The 16835-nt window shown below is 40.6% G+C and overlaps 1 protein-coding gene across 1 annotated transcript; it reads left to right on the top strand.

Moving 5' to 3' along the window:
• The first annotated feature begins 317 nt into the window (after positions 1-317).
• On the top strand, positions 318-7749 carry bub3 (BUB3 mitotic checkpoint protein). Its single transcript, XM_034212378.1, has 7 exons — positions 318-501; positions 1444-1638; positions 1738-1807; positions 1939-2090; positions 2278-2436; positions 2598-2775; positions 6295-7749. Exons 2-7 carry the CDS (start codon positions 1444-1446, stop codon positions 6513-6515), a joined length of 975 nt encoding a protein of 324 aa, XP_034068269.1. The 5' UTR covers positions 318-501; the 3' UTR covers positions 6516-7749.
• The last annotated feature ends 9086 nt before the right edge of the window (positions 7750-16835 follow it).

Consider the following 16835-nt stretch of genomic DNA (forward strand, 5'->3'; position numbering starts at 1 on the left):
ACCATTGCTGAAAGGCCTTACACTATGGAAGCAAGCAGCTGACTGAATTAAAAAAAATCCCTTTTTTATATCGTTGTTAGGTTTTCCTTGTTTGTAGGCCAATTTGCTAAGATGATCACGGTGTAGGCTGATTCAATTTATTTTTAATAATGCATTATTTAGTTTTTCTGATATTGCATTGTATCAATCGTAAATGAGACACACCGATACTCATACTTACAGAGAGGAGAAAACAGTCCTGCGTCATGTGATCTGCACTGAGACAACGGAAATAGACATTAAGCTTAAACGAACCAATCATTTCGCAGGCGGGAACTTGAACATTCGACTCAACCAATCAGCATCGGCGCCGCTACTAGCTAAGGATATAGCTCCACGCAGCCACATTGCTTTGTAACATTTCCACGTTATATATTCTATATTTAGCTGGTAACCAAGATATAATAATTCCGCGGTGAAAGAAAGTTACCATTCGCATCGGGAGCACACGAAACCGAAGCGGTAAGTAAACTGAAAATGCCATCATCAAGGCTTTAACCTACGTTATCTTGACCGTTTTCAAGCTAGCATTAGCAGACACCAGTGCCATTAGCAGAAGGCTAGGTGTAATTGCTATATGTAGCGGTACATGTCGTGTTGTCGATCTCAAGAACACATTATATCGAGATCACACAACGTAAAGTCATATTTGCACCAGCCTTGCAACATAAAACCATATTGTTTAGCTTTAGCTTTTAACTGAAGTACTTAGTAGGGCTAGCTAGCAAGCTAAACCCTCAAGCGCTGTCACTGGGCTAGGCTAACAACAAGCTGGAGAGCGGTTGTCCTCCATTTATGTTGGCTTCAGTAACTCTATCAAAACATCTACGTTGTTGTTCCTTTTTAAGGGACATGGTTTAGAAAGAAAACAAAGTAATAAAGCCCAATTAAATACCTATCTGAAGTTAACATCCGATATCGATATCTGGGAAAGCAAACTCTTTATTCACCTGTATGTTAAGGTTGTTCAGCTCGCATTGTGAATGTGGAAGTATTTTCAATGTTTTCTCTTACATTTTACAATTTCCTGAACTTTCTTGCTATGTTAGTGGTTTAGTTAGGATAAAGTGGTTTTTGGTCAGAGTAAATCAGTAATATACAGGGAATAAAAAAAACAACATACCTTTTTAGGATTGTAATGCCAGGCAGGCTATTGTAGTATTACTTTCCTGAAGTATATTCTTTTAAAACGTGTATTTCAGCCACTAAGAAGTTTCTAATCAACTCTATGGATATATTTAAGCCTCTGGTATGAGATGTTATTGATCTACATACACTTATGCTTTTGCAACTGTATTCTTTTGGTGTGAATGATTGTTATATTTACTGTACATTTCTCTTTTATGCATTTATTGCGTCACTCGGTTACAATTTCAGACTTACTGATATGTGTAATCTTTGCAGATGACAGGCTCAAACGAGTACAAGCTAAACCAGGGACCAGATGACAGCATCTCTGCTGTCAAGTTCAGCCCCAGCGCAACACAGTTCCTCCTGGTTTCCTCCTGGGATGGCACTGTGCGCCTATTCGATGTGGGAAGCAACACCATGCGGATGAAGTACCAGCACTCAGCTCCCGTTCTTGACTGTGCCTTTTATGTAGGTCACAGATTTGTATATTTGTTCAGTCTTTTTATTGTCATGTTAAACCCCAGAAGTCTGCTTCACACACAGATAACATTCCCTTTTCTTTTGCAGGACCCAACTCATTCTTGGAGTGGAGGTTTAGATGCACAATTAAAAACTCATGATTTGAACACAGACCAAGGTATGTAACAAATACTAATAACAGTTTTAATCAGGCAGTATTGTCTCTAAACCTTCCACATATTTTCACATCTGCCATATATTTGCTGTATGTGTTAATTTCTGCTGATCTTTAATATTATCCTTAAACAGATACAATAGTTGGAACACATGACGCCCCCATTCGTTGTGTGGAATACTGCCCAGAGGTTAACGTCATGGTAACGGGCAGCTGGGACAGATCAGTTAGGCTGTGGGACCCAAGGACGCCCTGCAACGCTGGCACCTTCACTCAGCCTGAAAAGGTAAAGCGAAAGATACACCATAGTATAATAACATATAACCACATTTTTGTTTGTTTAGTCTTTGTTATAGAAAGTTTTCGTTATGACTTATTGTAACATTGTGTTTGTCTAGTGTCAAGTAAGGCATTGGTAATTTCTGGTGGTGTGTTTCTTTCCTGTCTCATCCTGTCTCTTGTCTTTGTGAAAGGTGTATACCCTGTCTGTGGCTGGAGACAGGCTGATCGTTGGCACAGCCGGGAGACGAGTCCTGGTGTGGGATTTGAGGAACATGGGCTACGTACTGCAAAGGAGAGAGTCCAGTCTCAAGTATCAGACTCGCTGCATCAGGGCCTTCCCCAACAAACAGGTACACTTTCAATTAAAGTCAACTTTATGAATGAAATTGTACTAAAATATACTGTTTAAGCTTGCCAGATGATTTACTCCTATGAGAACACGTTGTCATAGATACCTGTGTTAATGAAAAGCAGTTGGGTTGTAACATCATATTTTCTGTCTTTGCTCCAGGGCTACGCCTTGAGTTCAATCGAGGGACGTGTAGCTGTGGAGTACCTGGACCCAAGCCTGGAGATTCAGAAGAAGAAGTATGCCTTCAAATGCCACAGACTGAAGGAGGAGGGAATCGAGCAGGTTTACCCTGTCAATGCCATTTCCTTTCACAGTATCCATAACACCTTTGCCACAGGTAAGACCGGCTAGTTAGTACATGAGAAAATGAGCTTCCTCCTACATTTAGTCTTTTCATTTCAAACCTTTTATTTAACGAGATTGGTCCCATTGAGATCATAGATCTCTTTTTCAAGGGAGACCTGCAGCATATAGGTTCCACATGAAACATAAAACAATAAAGGACATCATACATTATATGTGCCCATAGTATCAACGAGCATTTCATTTAGCCTAGCTTTAAAAACATGCAGAGGAATGAGATTGCTCAGTTTCAATTCTTGCTGAAGACTGTTCCAAGCAAGTGGAGCTGCGCACATAAAAGCTGTCTTACCTAAGACAGTCCTTGCTCTTGGCACGTCTAACAATACTACATCATGCGATCTCAGACAATAGCTGCTTGCAACTCTGTGTTATCAGAGAGCAGACATAATACGGGAGTTTACCCAACAAAGCTTTATAAATAAATGTGAACCAATGACTGAGCCTCTTTACAGTAAGTGATGGCAAACCTGCCTTGGCATACAGGGTACAGTGATGTGTAAGTGCTTTACAATTAGTGACAAATCTCAGTGTGCTGTGATAGGCGGCATCTAACTTGTTCAGGCAATGGGCAGGTGCATTCATATAGACCAGATCACCATAGTCCAGCACAGGTAAAAAGGTCACAGTGACTAGCTGTCCTCAAGCGAGAAACAGGACTTGTTTCTGAAAAAGAAACCAAGTCTAACCCTCAGCTTTTTAAGAAGGTTATTGACATGAAGTTTAAAAGTAAGACCATCATCAAGCCAGATACCTAGGTATTTGTAACAGGCAACCACTTCTAGTACTTGTCCTTGCATAGTAACAATATCTAAAACAGGCTCTGGTGTCTTTTTAGCTTTTGAAAATAGCATTACCTTGGTTTTATCAACATTTAAAAGAAGCTCAAGCTCAGCGTGCTGAGTCTGAATAAAAAATTTTTTTTTTATATAGCACATTTATAAACGATTTTTGGTCGAGCCAAAGTGCTGTACATAAAATAAAAATAGCCTACAGTTGAGACACTTTACAGCAAATACAACAGCACAGATTGTTCAGAATATCAGTATGAGAAAAACGACACCCTCTATCCTTCGACCCTCACATCGTACAAGGAAAAACTTCCAGAGAAAACCCACAGTTTGAGGGGAAAAAATGGGAGAAACCTCAGGGAGAGCAACAGGGGAGGGATCCCTCTCCCAGGACGGACAGACGTGCAATAGATGCCGTGTGTAAATCGAAGAGATAATACATTTTACAGCATATAGACCGAATGTTAGGAAATGCATGTGTCTGTAATAAGAAGATGAATCCACGAGGATGTCAGCTCAAAGGGACCTGCACAGTACATCACGGTATCGTCCGCACAGAAATGTAAAGTAGCTTCATCCACATTTTCACCTAAACTGTTGATGTAGATGGAGAATAAAAGTGGACCTAAAACAGAACCTTGAGGAACACCATTAGCAATGTTTAACCACTCAGAAGACAGCCCATGAAAGTGAACACATTGGGACCTTTCAGAGAGGTAGTTCACAAACCAACCCACTGCATGGCTGGATATGCCAATACTGAGTAGCCTCTGCTTTAAGATGCGATGATCGACGGTATCAAACGCTTTGGAAAGGTCAATAAATAGAGCTGCACAACTCTGCTTATTATCTAAAATACTCGTAATGTCATTTACCACTTTCATTGTGGCAGTGATGGTGCTGTGTTGCTTTCTGAAGCCTGACTGATGTTTAGACCTTTACCTGTTCACTCACTAGGCGTTCGAGTATCTTCGCCAGAACTGACAATTTAGAGATTGGCCTATAGTTATTTAAAATAGTTGCCTCCCCTCCTTTTAGCAAAGGCAAGACATAAGCTGACTTCCATACTTTTGGAATTGCATTTGTGCTGAGGGAGAGGTTAAAAAGAGTAGTAACGGCCCGTCCACACAGCGGCGTGCGTTGAAGCTTCCAACGCTTCTGCCCATTCACTTTGAATGTGGTGACGTCACTTTTAGCCGAACTGCATTTTGGGAAGCGACGTGGAGCGTTGCTGGCGTAGCTGGCGTCAAAAGTTGAGCAATGTTCAACTTTTGACGCCTCGATGGAGGCGTCAGCCAATGAAATCCCGTTTATGCAAATCTGCCAGTACAAGCACTAGCCAATCAAACCGCGTGTATGCTGGGAGAGACTACGCAGGTCATTTCCTCATATTCAAAAAAATGGAGGGACAATTGATTATAGCGGTAGTGAATCACCCGGTGCTGTTTGATCAGTCTCTGTTCATCTACCGGGATACAAACCGCAGGAGCGAGGCATGGAGAGGGAGGTGGCAGAGACAGTGGGTGAAACTGGTAGGTTTTCGCCTGTTTGGGGATTTTATATCCAGTTTACTTCGTTTTAACATTGCTATTGCTTTGTATGTCGGGGGCGGGAGATTCATGTGATTGGTTGTTGGTCGCGTTGCTCGCAAAAAATCCCCAAGCTTCAGATACGCCCACCTCCAAGCGCCAACGCACACTGCTGTGTGGACGCTCCGTAAGAGGTGGAGCAATAAAATCTGCAGCTATCTTTAAAAAGAAAGGTTCTACGTTGTCCGGCCAGCCGGTTTCTTAGGATCTAGCTTGGTTAAGGCTTCATGAACAACATTAACAGTAAAAGGGTTTTCGAGACCACATTGTTCAGAGTCACGGATTGGGGTGTTCACAGAAGCAGAGTTAGAAACAGAATCAAACAGAGAGCCACAGGACACAAAATGCTTATTAAAGCAATTTAACATGGTGGTCTTGTCCGATATAGTGCCAGATGCTGTGGTAAGGCACGGAGGTAGCTCATTACGGATCTCACCGGTGGATATCGATTTTATGGTTTTCCAAAATTTCCTAGGATTATTTAGGTTTTCTGTGGTAACTGACAAATAGTACTTTGATTTAGCACTTTTGACATGTGAAGTGAAGCTATTCCTTAGCTGCCTAAAATGCAGCCATTCTACCTTTGAGCCTTTGCCCAGGCCTTGTTTCTCTCATGCAGGAGACTAGACAGTTCAGCAGAAAACCAAGGATTGTCTCGTGCCTTTACTCTAAATGTACTCAGGGGTGCATGTCTATCAATGATCTCCATAAAAATAAGACCATGCAGTTTCTACATCAGCACACAGATCGATTTTTCCCCAATCAAACCCAAACAGATCATGAACAAAACCCTGCTCCACAAAATGTTTTTATGTCCCTCTTAATAATAATACGAGGTTTAACCTTTTGGACCTTAGTGTCCCTAATTGTGGCTACAGCACTGTGGTCACTCACATCATTCGCAAATACTCCCACAGATGAGCATTTATAGGGAACATTAAAGTCTGTCTTTGTACGTGTGCAAATTGTCTTCTATAAAGCTCAGGTTTTCCTATGACCTTTACCATTTAGCTGCCAAGGTTACATGAAGAACACAGGGTTATTATAGATCCATATCTCAGCAGCAACACGACCTAAATCTTTTTGAGGTTGACCTTGAGCCTCTCCTTCTTCCAGGTGGCTCGGACGGCTTTGTGAACATCTGGGACCCTTTCAACAAGAAGCGCCTGTGTCAGTTCCACAGGTACCCGACCAGCATCGCCTCACTGGCCTTCAACAACGACGGCACCATGCTCGCCATCGCCGCCTCCTACATGCACGAGAGGGGAGACATCAACCACCCGGAGAACACCATCTTCATCCGCCAAGTCACAGACGCCGAGACGAAACCCAAGTGAGTGTCCCTCACCCCTCGTGTCCTCACTGTGGCAGTCCGCTACTCACCCAATCTTGTATGCAGCTGCATTTACAAGGAGACACGTCCAGCTGCACAATATGCCGATCGGTATCTCTGTCCGTCCACTTTTCAATATCCGACAGTTGAAAGATAGACAGATGAGAACTTGGAAATCCTCCCCCCCCCCCCCCCAGTATGTGTATGTGTGTATGCTGCTGTAAATATAGAACCCTGCTGTACCCCCACAATAGCCCTGTATTAAATACTACTTTTGTGAAACTAAATCAATGTTTGACCAGGAACTTTTATAATACCGTTGATTGTTTTTATGCATTATATGGTCGGATATATTGGACTCAAACAGTAACACATTGTTGGTCAAATGTTTTGCTCCTCCGAGGACATTTGTCGTTTTCTGAAGACCAAGGTTTGATTTTGTTGTAATATTGGTACAAAAATGCTCCCACTTATGTTCCACAGTAGCCACATGACTTTCTCACTGTTCATCCGAAATAGGGATGCACCAAGAACCCAACCCATACCAGTGTATAATAATATGTATGCATTCAAACTCCATATTTAATGTATATACTATATAAACAACAACTCAAATCATCTATAGCCAACCCAACTGTTTGAGTATCAGCCCGATATCTCTATTGGTGCATCCCTAGATCAAAGTGTAATCAATAAACTTCTAAAACATGTATTTTAGCAGCTCTTTGTTTTGGTCATACTGTTGACCCTCAGTCAGAAACACTTTAAACATAATTCAGTAAATGGGATATCACTTGTCTCCATGTATGGTTCAGGGTTAGCTCCAGAGTTTTGAATGGGTTTAAATCTCCTGTTTTTGGTTCACAGGTCAACCTAAGTGGGCCTGGGAATGGTTCCCTCTGCGTATGAAGCCTTTATCACATTTGGGTTATCTGCTGGCATCCAGTGTACCATTACCATATATATCGCTGTCATTTATTACAATTCCAAGAACAGTTTTTATTTCCCTCTTTGACTTCTTGTTTGTTCTAACTCTACTTTGTGTCTCTTGTTTTATGTATCTTTTGTAAACCAACTTTTGTTTTCTTGACTAAAGCTTAATTTTATATTCTCCTATTTTGTCTTGTTCTGCTTGGTTATTGTGCAGTGGATGATGGAGTTACATTGAATCTTGTAACACTGATTACATTTTGTTTTGTTTTAAACGTTGACAGTATGATAAAACATGTTTATATCAATTCTGTCCAACTTCATGTTTTGTCACATGTACCTTTTTGAAAGTAAGCCTATGAAATGGCAGGAATGTGTCAGGGCAGAAGAGGCACCTGATGATGTGTTGAGGGAAAGCGATGATCCACTGCTCTTGCCGAGGGCTCCACTTGCCCCTGGACACTGACCTGTGCTGATAGACAACAGGGGTCCGCGGCTCAGACCAGAGCCTGTTTATTACTGGGAGAAAACCACTAAACTGGATGACCCGGCTGCTTCAGAAACACCGGTGACGCTAAGATGAAATGAGCATACGGCTCATTTACAGAGGTGTACAATAACTAAGTAGATTTACTGAAGTACCGCTCTTAAGTACACTTTTGAGATACTTTACTATTTTCATTTTTAGCTACTTCTACTTTACTACAACTCAGAGGTAAATCATGAACTTTTACTCCAATACAATTATTTCCTATCTTTATTGACTAGATTTGGGTTAATGATGTGAAATATAATCAACACTTAAATAATACTTTACTCTACCCTGCAGTATACAAAGTCATTCGAACTAGCTGCACCTTTACCAGTTTTGATAACACTAATGATCAATAGTTATTATCAAAACATATAATATATATATTGTTCTGAAATGGACCAATCTGCATAATGTGTAATTTTACTTTTGGTACTTTAAGTATATGTAATGCTAATACTTTTGTACTTTTACTTAAAGGGGACCTATCATGCCAAATTCACTTTGTGATGTCTTTTATACATAAATGTGTCCCCGGTGTGTCGGGGAACTCACGCAGCGTCAGAAAATAAAACCCTCTCTTTTCCTACCCAAATCTTTTAAAAACGGGTGTACAACGAGCGGATACAGATTTGCTGCCGGACAGCGGACCCACAGAAAGTTGCTATCAGAAACAATGCCTGACATGTTTTGGACGTAATCTCGTCTTTGTTTACATTAGCAAGCCTGCTAACACTCAGAGCTAACCTATACTGTAGAGCACGTGTTTAAAAAGCAGGAAATAAAAAAAGGAACTCACCTTGTGATAAACCCGCAAGAGAAAAATCATTTGAGCTCCATACTGTTTCAGAAATAATCTTTGATGTGGTTTAGAACAGGATGGCGTTTTACCACAGCAGAATTTAACTTTATCTCCGGTAGAATTCTGATCAGGCATTAGCTCCGCCTCCTCTTCTTTTTTTTCTTTTTTTCAAGCTAAGGACCCAAAATCTGCGTTTCTCTAACAGGGCTGCAAAAGAGGGGTATGAGCAGTATGAGGCATGGCTACAATGGGTGAACTGTTTGGTATTTTAAGCAAACAAATTCACAGACATGTTTTGTATAGGTATGGCCCTACAATATATTTTTCCAATATAGCACAATATCATGCTATATTTGAATAATATATTGTCCTGTTTTTGCAAGGGCTGATTCTGTGGCCAATGAGCTGCAGCTGACCACGCCCCCCTGCAAAGGAAGGGGGCGAGGCACCAGCGTCATGTTACCATGCCATGGCAACCTCGCATTCCCCTGATAGGTGGAGAGTTGCCCATATAGGCGGAGCTCCTTGTTTCTGATGTCAGAGATATTTCAAATCTGGATCAGTCTGTATCAGCCCCGTTTTTAGAGATTTGGGTATGGCGGAAAAGAGAGAGGGTTGTGTTTTCTGACACTTGGTGAGTTCCCTGACACACCGGGGACACATTCATGTATAAAAGACGTACAAAAGTGCATATTGCAGGTCCCCTTTAAGTAACATTTTGATTAAAGGACTCACTTGACAGAGTATTCCTACACTCTGGTACTTCTACTTTTACTCAAGTACAGAATCTGAGTACTTCTCCCACCTCTGCTCATTTCTAGATGTAACTTATTTGTAATGCTGCTTCATCAGTTTAGTACCCCAGGAGGTACATTAAGGGTTATTAGGCCATCTTTAAGTTATATTCGTGTTATGTCATTTCTTGATAAATCCACAGGGAAAAATAACATTTACCGGTAACTCACAAACATTATACACATTTTATTGGAGATAAAAATGGCCTAGGTGTTTCCGTGTTCTAACACCTTTTTCATTATTACCCCTGAATTTAGCAGCTGTATTTTTACGAGTTGTTACTCTGGTGACAGTGGGATGCGACGCAGACCTTTGTTAAGGCGGTACGGGGCATTATATGAATGGGAGCAGGGAACACTGAGCAGAGCCCTGCTAAAGTCTAAGTGGTGTCTTTTTCCCTCAGTTCGGATTTTTCAATTGCAACTAATGCAATTTCTGAAGCCCTTCAGCCAAAGCAGCAGCAAAGATATAGATGTCAATTATTCTATTTAAGAGCTCCAATCTTTTCTAATGGCTCTATCTGCTTCTGCGGTATCCTGGAAATGATTAGTTGGGATTGGTTAAATGATGTAACTAATTCCCATGATTGCCGATAATGAGTCCATCTTTGACGTTCGAATATGACTGCAGCTTAATATGAAATGGCATTCATTTTGGGACATAATTACTGCGCATGACGCAGGCGGGGAATGGTGGGGCTACAGCAAATTACCTTGTTTCCTGTCATCTTTGGCTTCCGCTAAATTGGAAAATGATGTTCTCTGAGTGTCCTTGAAACAGTTTTTCTTGTCTGTATTGTTTAGAGATGTTTCATAAGGATGGTTGTTTAGCAATTTCTCAGTTGCATATGAAACTATTTGTATTTTTTGTCTTATGTGCAAAGAGTCACAAATGAAGTTCCTATCATACAGTGGTGGAATGTAACTTAGTGAATTTACAAAGTACTTTGGTTGAGTACCATTTTAAAGCACTTATACTCAAGTATTTTCTGCGTTTCTTCTATTATATATAGTAAGCAACATGTGCTTTTAGTTCACTACATATTTTCCATTGCTAAAGTTATAGTTACTCAACCAATTGACATTATTATTGCAAAGAAACAAAGAAAAAATGCTGATGAAATTTAACCAGCAGTATTTAGGGGCATTTAAATTAGACCCAACTTTACCAGTTACAACATTAACGTTATTTACAAATAAATGCATTCTTTTATAATTGATTATCATTCAGAAATGAAATATATGAATCTGAATTTGACCTTTTCCACCACTGCCTGTTTATTCATTACCATTTATTAAGGCCTGGAACTTCACAGCTTGCAGCAGATACATCTGTTTCCTTATCTTCCTCCCAGCCTGTCTCCACAGATATTTGTTTTTCTTTCCTCCAGTAAAGGCCCAGTTAACCACATCTGTGGTTGTGTGGCCAGGCTCTGGTTTCCAACCGCTGAAGTGTTGCAGACAGTTTGGCTCTACATGAAACCGTTACATGACAATTAAAATGGGTGATTGTGCTCCTACAGCCTGTCATGTCCATTTAACCCGACCACAGGAGGCTCTTATGTTCACTCAAGAGGGCACAGATGACCTTCAAGAAGACACCTTATCTCTCCGAGCGGCTTCCAATATTATATCAAGCTTCATGAGCTGCGTAGAAATGAGGAAATCACATGATGTATTTGTATCTGTTTCAAGAAACGGTGACACCATCAATAATGGGCTTTCTTCTTCCTTTAGAAATAATTCAGCTATAGTCACTTTGAAAAGCATACATCATCAATAATGAACTGTTTCATTGCACAACTTTTAAAGATAGTTGGGACATGCTTCCAATAATTTCCATTGCTGGCAACAGTTCAAAAGATCTTTGTGATAATGATGTTACAAAAAAATGTGTCTAATGAAAAGTGTCTGATAGGGCGTGAATGACAGATTTTAAATTAAGATATGCTAGTAGATATTTATTTAGGAAATCATTTGGGTTGTCAGTTTGAAATGTAACAGAACATCCTCCTTTAGCATATCTTGCCTTGTCTTGTTAGCTATAGCTCTTAAATTCAACTCAATTAAGTTCAGTTCAATATTTATTATTTATTTTGTTTCATTTCTTGCTGAGATTTGGATGAAAAAAGTATTACCAACATCGTGTCTGTCCTTCAAATGTGAAGATATAAAACCAACCATCAAACTGGTCCTAAATAAAGCTGCTGTTCCTGTAGCTAGCGTCCCGTTTCCAGAGCATCCCAGCTGGAAACCTGAGCTTTCTTTAGGACGTGGCTGAGTCCTGCCACAGCCCCTCACTCAGAGCTCCCCCTGCCCCGAGGAGGCTTTTAAAGAGCTTTGGAGGGCAAGACAACATCTCCTCCAGAGCATTGTAGTTACATTAGAGCCTAATTAGACGCTGAAGCTCAAGGCCATGTAACCCACTGCTAGGTTTCACACTCGCAGCCATCCATCTCCTCACAGGCAGCACAGGGCTCACTGGTGGAGGGGACGCTCACCTGGGAGCGGGGGCTATAGTAAATCAAAACATCTCCGGGTGTGACAGGAGGGTCACAGATTTTGGGCTGGAGGTTACTAGTGGCTCCTAGGCTTTGTGCTACAGATTAATCATTTGGCAAAGAAATGTGGCATCGGTGTTTTAGAATCAGGCCTGATGAGACTAGGAAATCAGATTGAATTGACCAATGTTGTGCATGAATGACGGTATGGTAGGCTGCATTTAGGTCACATATTTTGACCATAGAGAAAGACTCCATCTAAGGAGATATAAAGAGCTGCCACAGTCGCATATATCTGCAGCTTGGCCATACAAAAAGAAAATGTATGTAGCTCTTAAAACATTTTTGTTTTATTTGAATCTAATGTAGCTATTTGCAGGTTTCTTGCTTGTACATTTGTGTCCTCTTGGTTAGCAAATAATGTAATGTAATTTAATATACGCTGAATTATTGTTTGCTTACGCTCAACTTAATCTTAACGAACTGTTCCATACTTGCCTTTCCTGAAAGACAGACATGCAAGTAAACATTCACTTCAAAATGTAAATTGCTGAAATGGATGTTTAAGTGAAAAAAAGAGCAGCTTTCATGCCACTTGTCAAACTGATGGATGTATGAAGAAGTTGTCGGGGGCAGTCGGTGCAGCGGGGTCATGTTTGAAAAGGTATGGCCGCAGGAGGCACCAGAGCCAGAGATTAAAGGTGAAAATACTCCGAAAATGGAACTCTTGTTTATGACTTTTGCTCACCCAGAAAAATAAACTGCTGAGCCCCAAACAAGCTTAATGTTTAACTAATAGAGCCGTCCATGTGTTGATCTGATTAAGTGTTTGATGTTGCCTACAAAACAGAGACAACACTTGATGATTCCTATTCAGGATGACACCTTTCCCACAACGTATAGGGTGTCATATTGAACCGCTTGTTTGTAAATGTCCTCCAGCGAGGGGACGTACCCAAACTTAACTGATCCACATGCTAAAGAGAGCACCTGTCAGGCTCTGTGAGAACTCATGTAAATTCCTGCTGAGCGGCAACATATTCCATTCGGAAACCTGTTGCATTGTATCGATGATTTGCGGTCAGAGCTACTTTACACTCTCAGAAAAATAAGACGAGGGCAGATCCTAGGGGGGACTTTGCAAAACTTGTTATCCCCATTCAAACCGAAATCCAATTGCAGGCCTTTTCAGCCCCAGCCTCTTTGTACGCTCTCCATGTCTATGAAACCCTCTGTGCTGTTTAATGGGTTCATGGCCACAGGGCAGGGGTTACAGTTTGTCCTTCCTGCAATTAGCATTCACGGTTAGCTTAGCAGAACTAATGCACCACATCTTTGAGGATCAGGTTTCCCTGTGTGCCTCTGGGTGACTGCGGAGCAAGGTTTATGACTCCTTGTATCCATTTCAACCTGCTTTATTAGATGTTATTTGCAACATGGCCTATAGAATACAATTTAAAGCCAACGAACAGCCAATTAAGTGTTGCTGTCACATAGTAAAAAACAGATTGATAAACTTGTGCATATACTGTTTTCTGATACATAGTCGTCTTTAGGTTGTATAGATACAAGAGTGTTAGCACAGGGGTCTGAGCTATCAATTAGTGATCCATATTGGCCTTTTCAGTTCCATTGGCGAAGTGCATTTGTTTCATTATTCCTACGTTACTCTGTTTCTGTGTGGCTCTTTTTTTCTTGTATGGTTTGCCCTGTGACATTTAGGTCAAGACACTGTGATCTTGTTGCAGTTTTCAGTACGCAGGCACATTTACACCACCTCTTTTGTGGTAGCAGTTGTGGACCACGGGGATCTCATGGGTCTTAAGTGACAGCACTGTTTAAAGTGAAGCTGCTCGGAGCTGTTTTATGATATTAGCTTTCTCTGTTGCAGTGGTGTGTGTATTACTCAGTTAATGTGCAATGTTTATGTAGAGTGACTTAAGTTTGGTCTGAGGAAATAGTTAGGCTTGAATATGAATGATTTTTTAAAATAAACGATGGGAATAATATGGCAACAGACAAACAAACTCTGTCTACTTAAAGATGAATGAAACACAAATTATAAGACTCACACTTAAACGTAAGGTGCTACATTTCCATTGAGTTCTTAATTAATTTATATAATATTTCGTAACCACAAGTATCAAATTGCTTTACAAAAAAACGTAAGAAAAGATAAAATATTTGGGTAAAATACATTTTATTTAATACAATTATGTTGAGTAAACTATTATAGCAGTAGAAATTAAACCTAGTTAACATCAATGTGAAATGACACACTTCCTGTGTTATATTCTCCTTCAACATCTCATAAGTTCAATGAGAACATTAAAAAGGGACAATATTAGTTAATACTTTTTTATGGATGTGGACATGTGTGTTTGAACTACAACCTGTGGTTAAGCATGGGAAAAATCTATGTTATTGAATACAAAATACATTTGTCATTTCCTAAGTGCATACTGTCTGAGTTATCAGTGCATTACAGTCCAATCAATGGCGCACAAAAAGAGGTGCTTTCATAAACAGCTTTTGATTATCGGACATTATTAACTTTTCTGAATTCAGTGAAGTGAAACGTTGTGTTGTCCCATCGACTCAAATGCAGATTAAGTAAACTAATGTGCATACGGAGATCAATGCATTCAGCCAGTGAGGTTTTTCTGTGCGTAGAACGGCGATGCATTGAGGAGTCTGGCTCTAATTCATCATCGTCCACACATTATATTATTATTGATGGCTCTTGCCTCGGGCTAGTCCATTTGTTTTTCAGATTTGTGACAGGCGGCAGAATGCTGGATGGAGGTTTATTCTGCAGCCGCTCCACGCACTCCCTGTTATTTATCTATTGATCATCATACCTCCCAATAATCTGGCGCCTGACACATTTGACAACATTATATGGAGCAGGTCAGAGGACAGCGCTAATGAAAGTGAATGATGGATGTTGTTATCCGCAGCATTAACCTTGCTGATAGCTGTCACAGGCAGCACATTTACACACTATGACCCTGCATAGTATGCTGGGATTGCCATTAAAATAAAGAGCTGAGCATTTAGTGAGGTGGTCCAGAGGCATTTACGTGAAAAAGAGAAACAAACATTTGAAACTTAAACCTAACAAGTGTTGCAGTCAGACTTTGCATGTCAAAGACAGCATTTAAATGATCATGTTTCAAATCGAAGAAGGTACTTATTAAAAGATGAAACACTCACTGGACAAATGTCACTTTTCAATGACTTTTGAGGAGGTTTTAATGTAGACTTCGAGATGGAAAATCACCAAACACCATTCCATGGTGCATCTGGAAAATATTGCATTTCAAAATGAGACTGGCAAAAGGTGAAAAGAAAATGTATTTTTTAAAACAACATACCTGACATCAGACCTAGGTTTATTTGACCAATTAGTAAACAACAAAACATCATAGATTTAAATACGATGAGGAATTAAACCACACACACACACACACACACACACACACACACACACACACACACACACCACACACACACACACACACACACACACACACACACACACACACACACACACACACACACACACACACACACACACACACACACACACACACACACACACACACACACACACACACACACACACACACACACACACACACACACACACACACACACACACACACACACACACACACACACACACACACACACACACACACACACACACACACACACACACACACACACACACACACACACACACACACACACACACACACACACACACACACACACACACACACACACACACACACACACACACACACACACACACACACACACACACACACACACACACACACACACACACGATTCATCATCACTGCAACATATCAGATAAAAGTGAGCAGATATTCTCCACGTCTGGATTATTTTTGCAAAGCCTTAGAAAGCAGGTAGAAAATGACATTGTTCAGAATCACATTTTGTGTGAGCACTGTGAGTGAAGTCATAAGAGAGGTCTGTAACACCGGGTGTGAAGTGAGCTGTATGACAGCGAACGCACCGCTCTGCTCCTCTCCACTCCATCCATCCAGCCCTGCATCCCCGCCTGGCTAATGTATCCCTCTCAATAGCCAGGGACAAGGGGAGAAAAGACTGCCTGTGTGAAGCACAAAAAGCCCCAGTGCGGCCACGTTCGCCGCAGTAATTGGCAAGGAAGCTTCATTTCATTCACTCCTGTATGTCTTTTGTTGTCCTGTAGCTTTTTACAAGTGTGGTGCTTTTTAAGGGGTTGTTTAAAGATGGGCTAATTTATGCAGCCCCCTGCCTGTTGCTACCCATGTGCCCATTGTATTTATTCCTTTGTGAACACACAATGAAATACTCTTTATTATTTTGTTGTTGGACACTAAAGTGTATTAATAAGTCAGAATGTAATAGAGTCTTGATGTTACTTTTGAGTACCCTACTTAATTCTGAATATCTGCAAGAGGTGGAACACATTTAATCTCTTGTGTATTCTGCTGCTTTCACACTGACAGCTTTGTTGCTGTTCAGTAAAGTAGTGGTCACAGAATAAAGGGTGGTGGGCATTAGACAGACAGCCTGCCTCCCTTCATTATCACATAGTAGTTGTATAAAAGCCTGCAAAATGTAGTTTCAACATAATGACACTATCCTTTTGCATACAAAAAAAAATCACGATGCATTTTTTCACAAGAACTCTTAAAGAGCATCTTGCAGGTTTTTTTTTTTTCTACATTTATGCTTAAACTTG

This window comes from Gymnodraco acuticeps, unplaced genomic scaffold (genome assembly GCF_902827175.1).
Source record: "Gymnodraco acuticeps unplaced genomic scaffold, fGymAcu1.1, whole genome shotgun sequence".
NCBI classification, from domain to species: domain Eukaryota; kingdom Metazoa; phylum Chordata; class Actinopteri; order Perciformes; family Bathydraconidae; genus Gymnodraco; species Gymnodraco acuticeps.

Excerpts from the sequence above, each read along its gene's own strand:
- bub3 (XM_034212378.1), top strand. The coding sequence starts at position 1,444 with ATGACAGGCTCAAACGAGTACAAGCTAAACCAGGGACCAGATGACAGC. Across the intron at positions 2,091-2,277 it reads CCTTCACTCAGCCTGAAAAG|GTGTATACCCTGTCTGTGGC; the intron begins GTAAAGCGAAAG and ends TCTTTGTGAAAG. Across the intron at positions 2,776-6,294 it reads CCATAACACCTTTGCCACAG|GTGGCTCGGACGGCTTTGTG; the intron begins GTAAGACCGGCT and ends TCCTTCTTCCAG.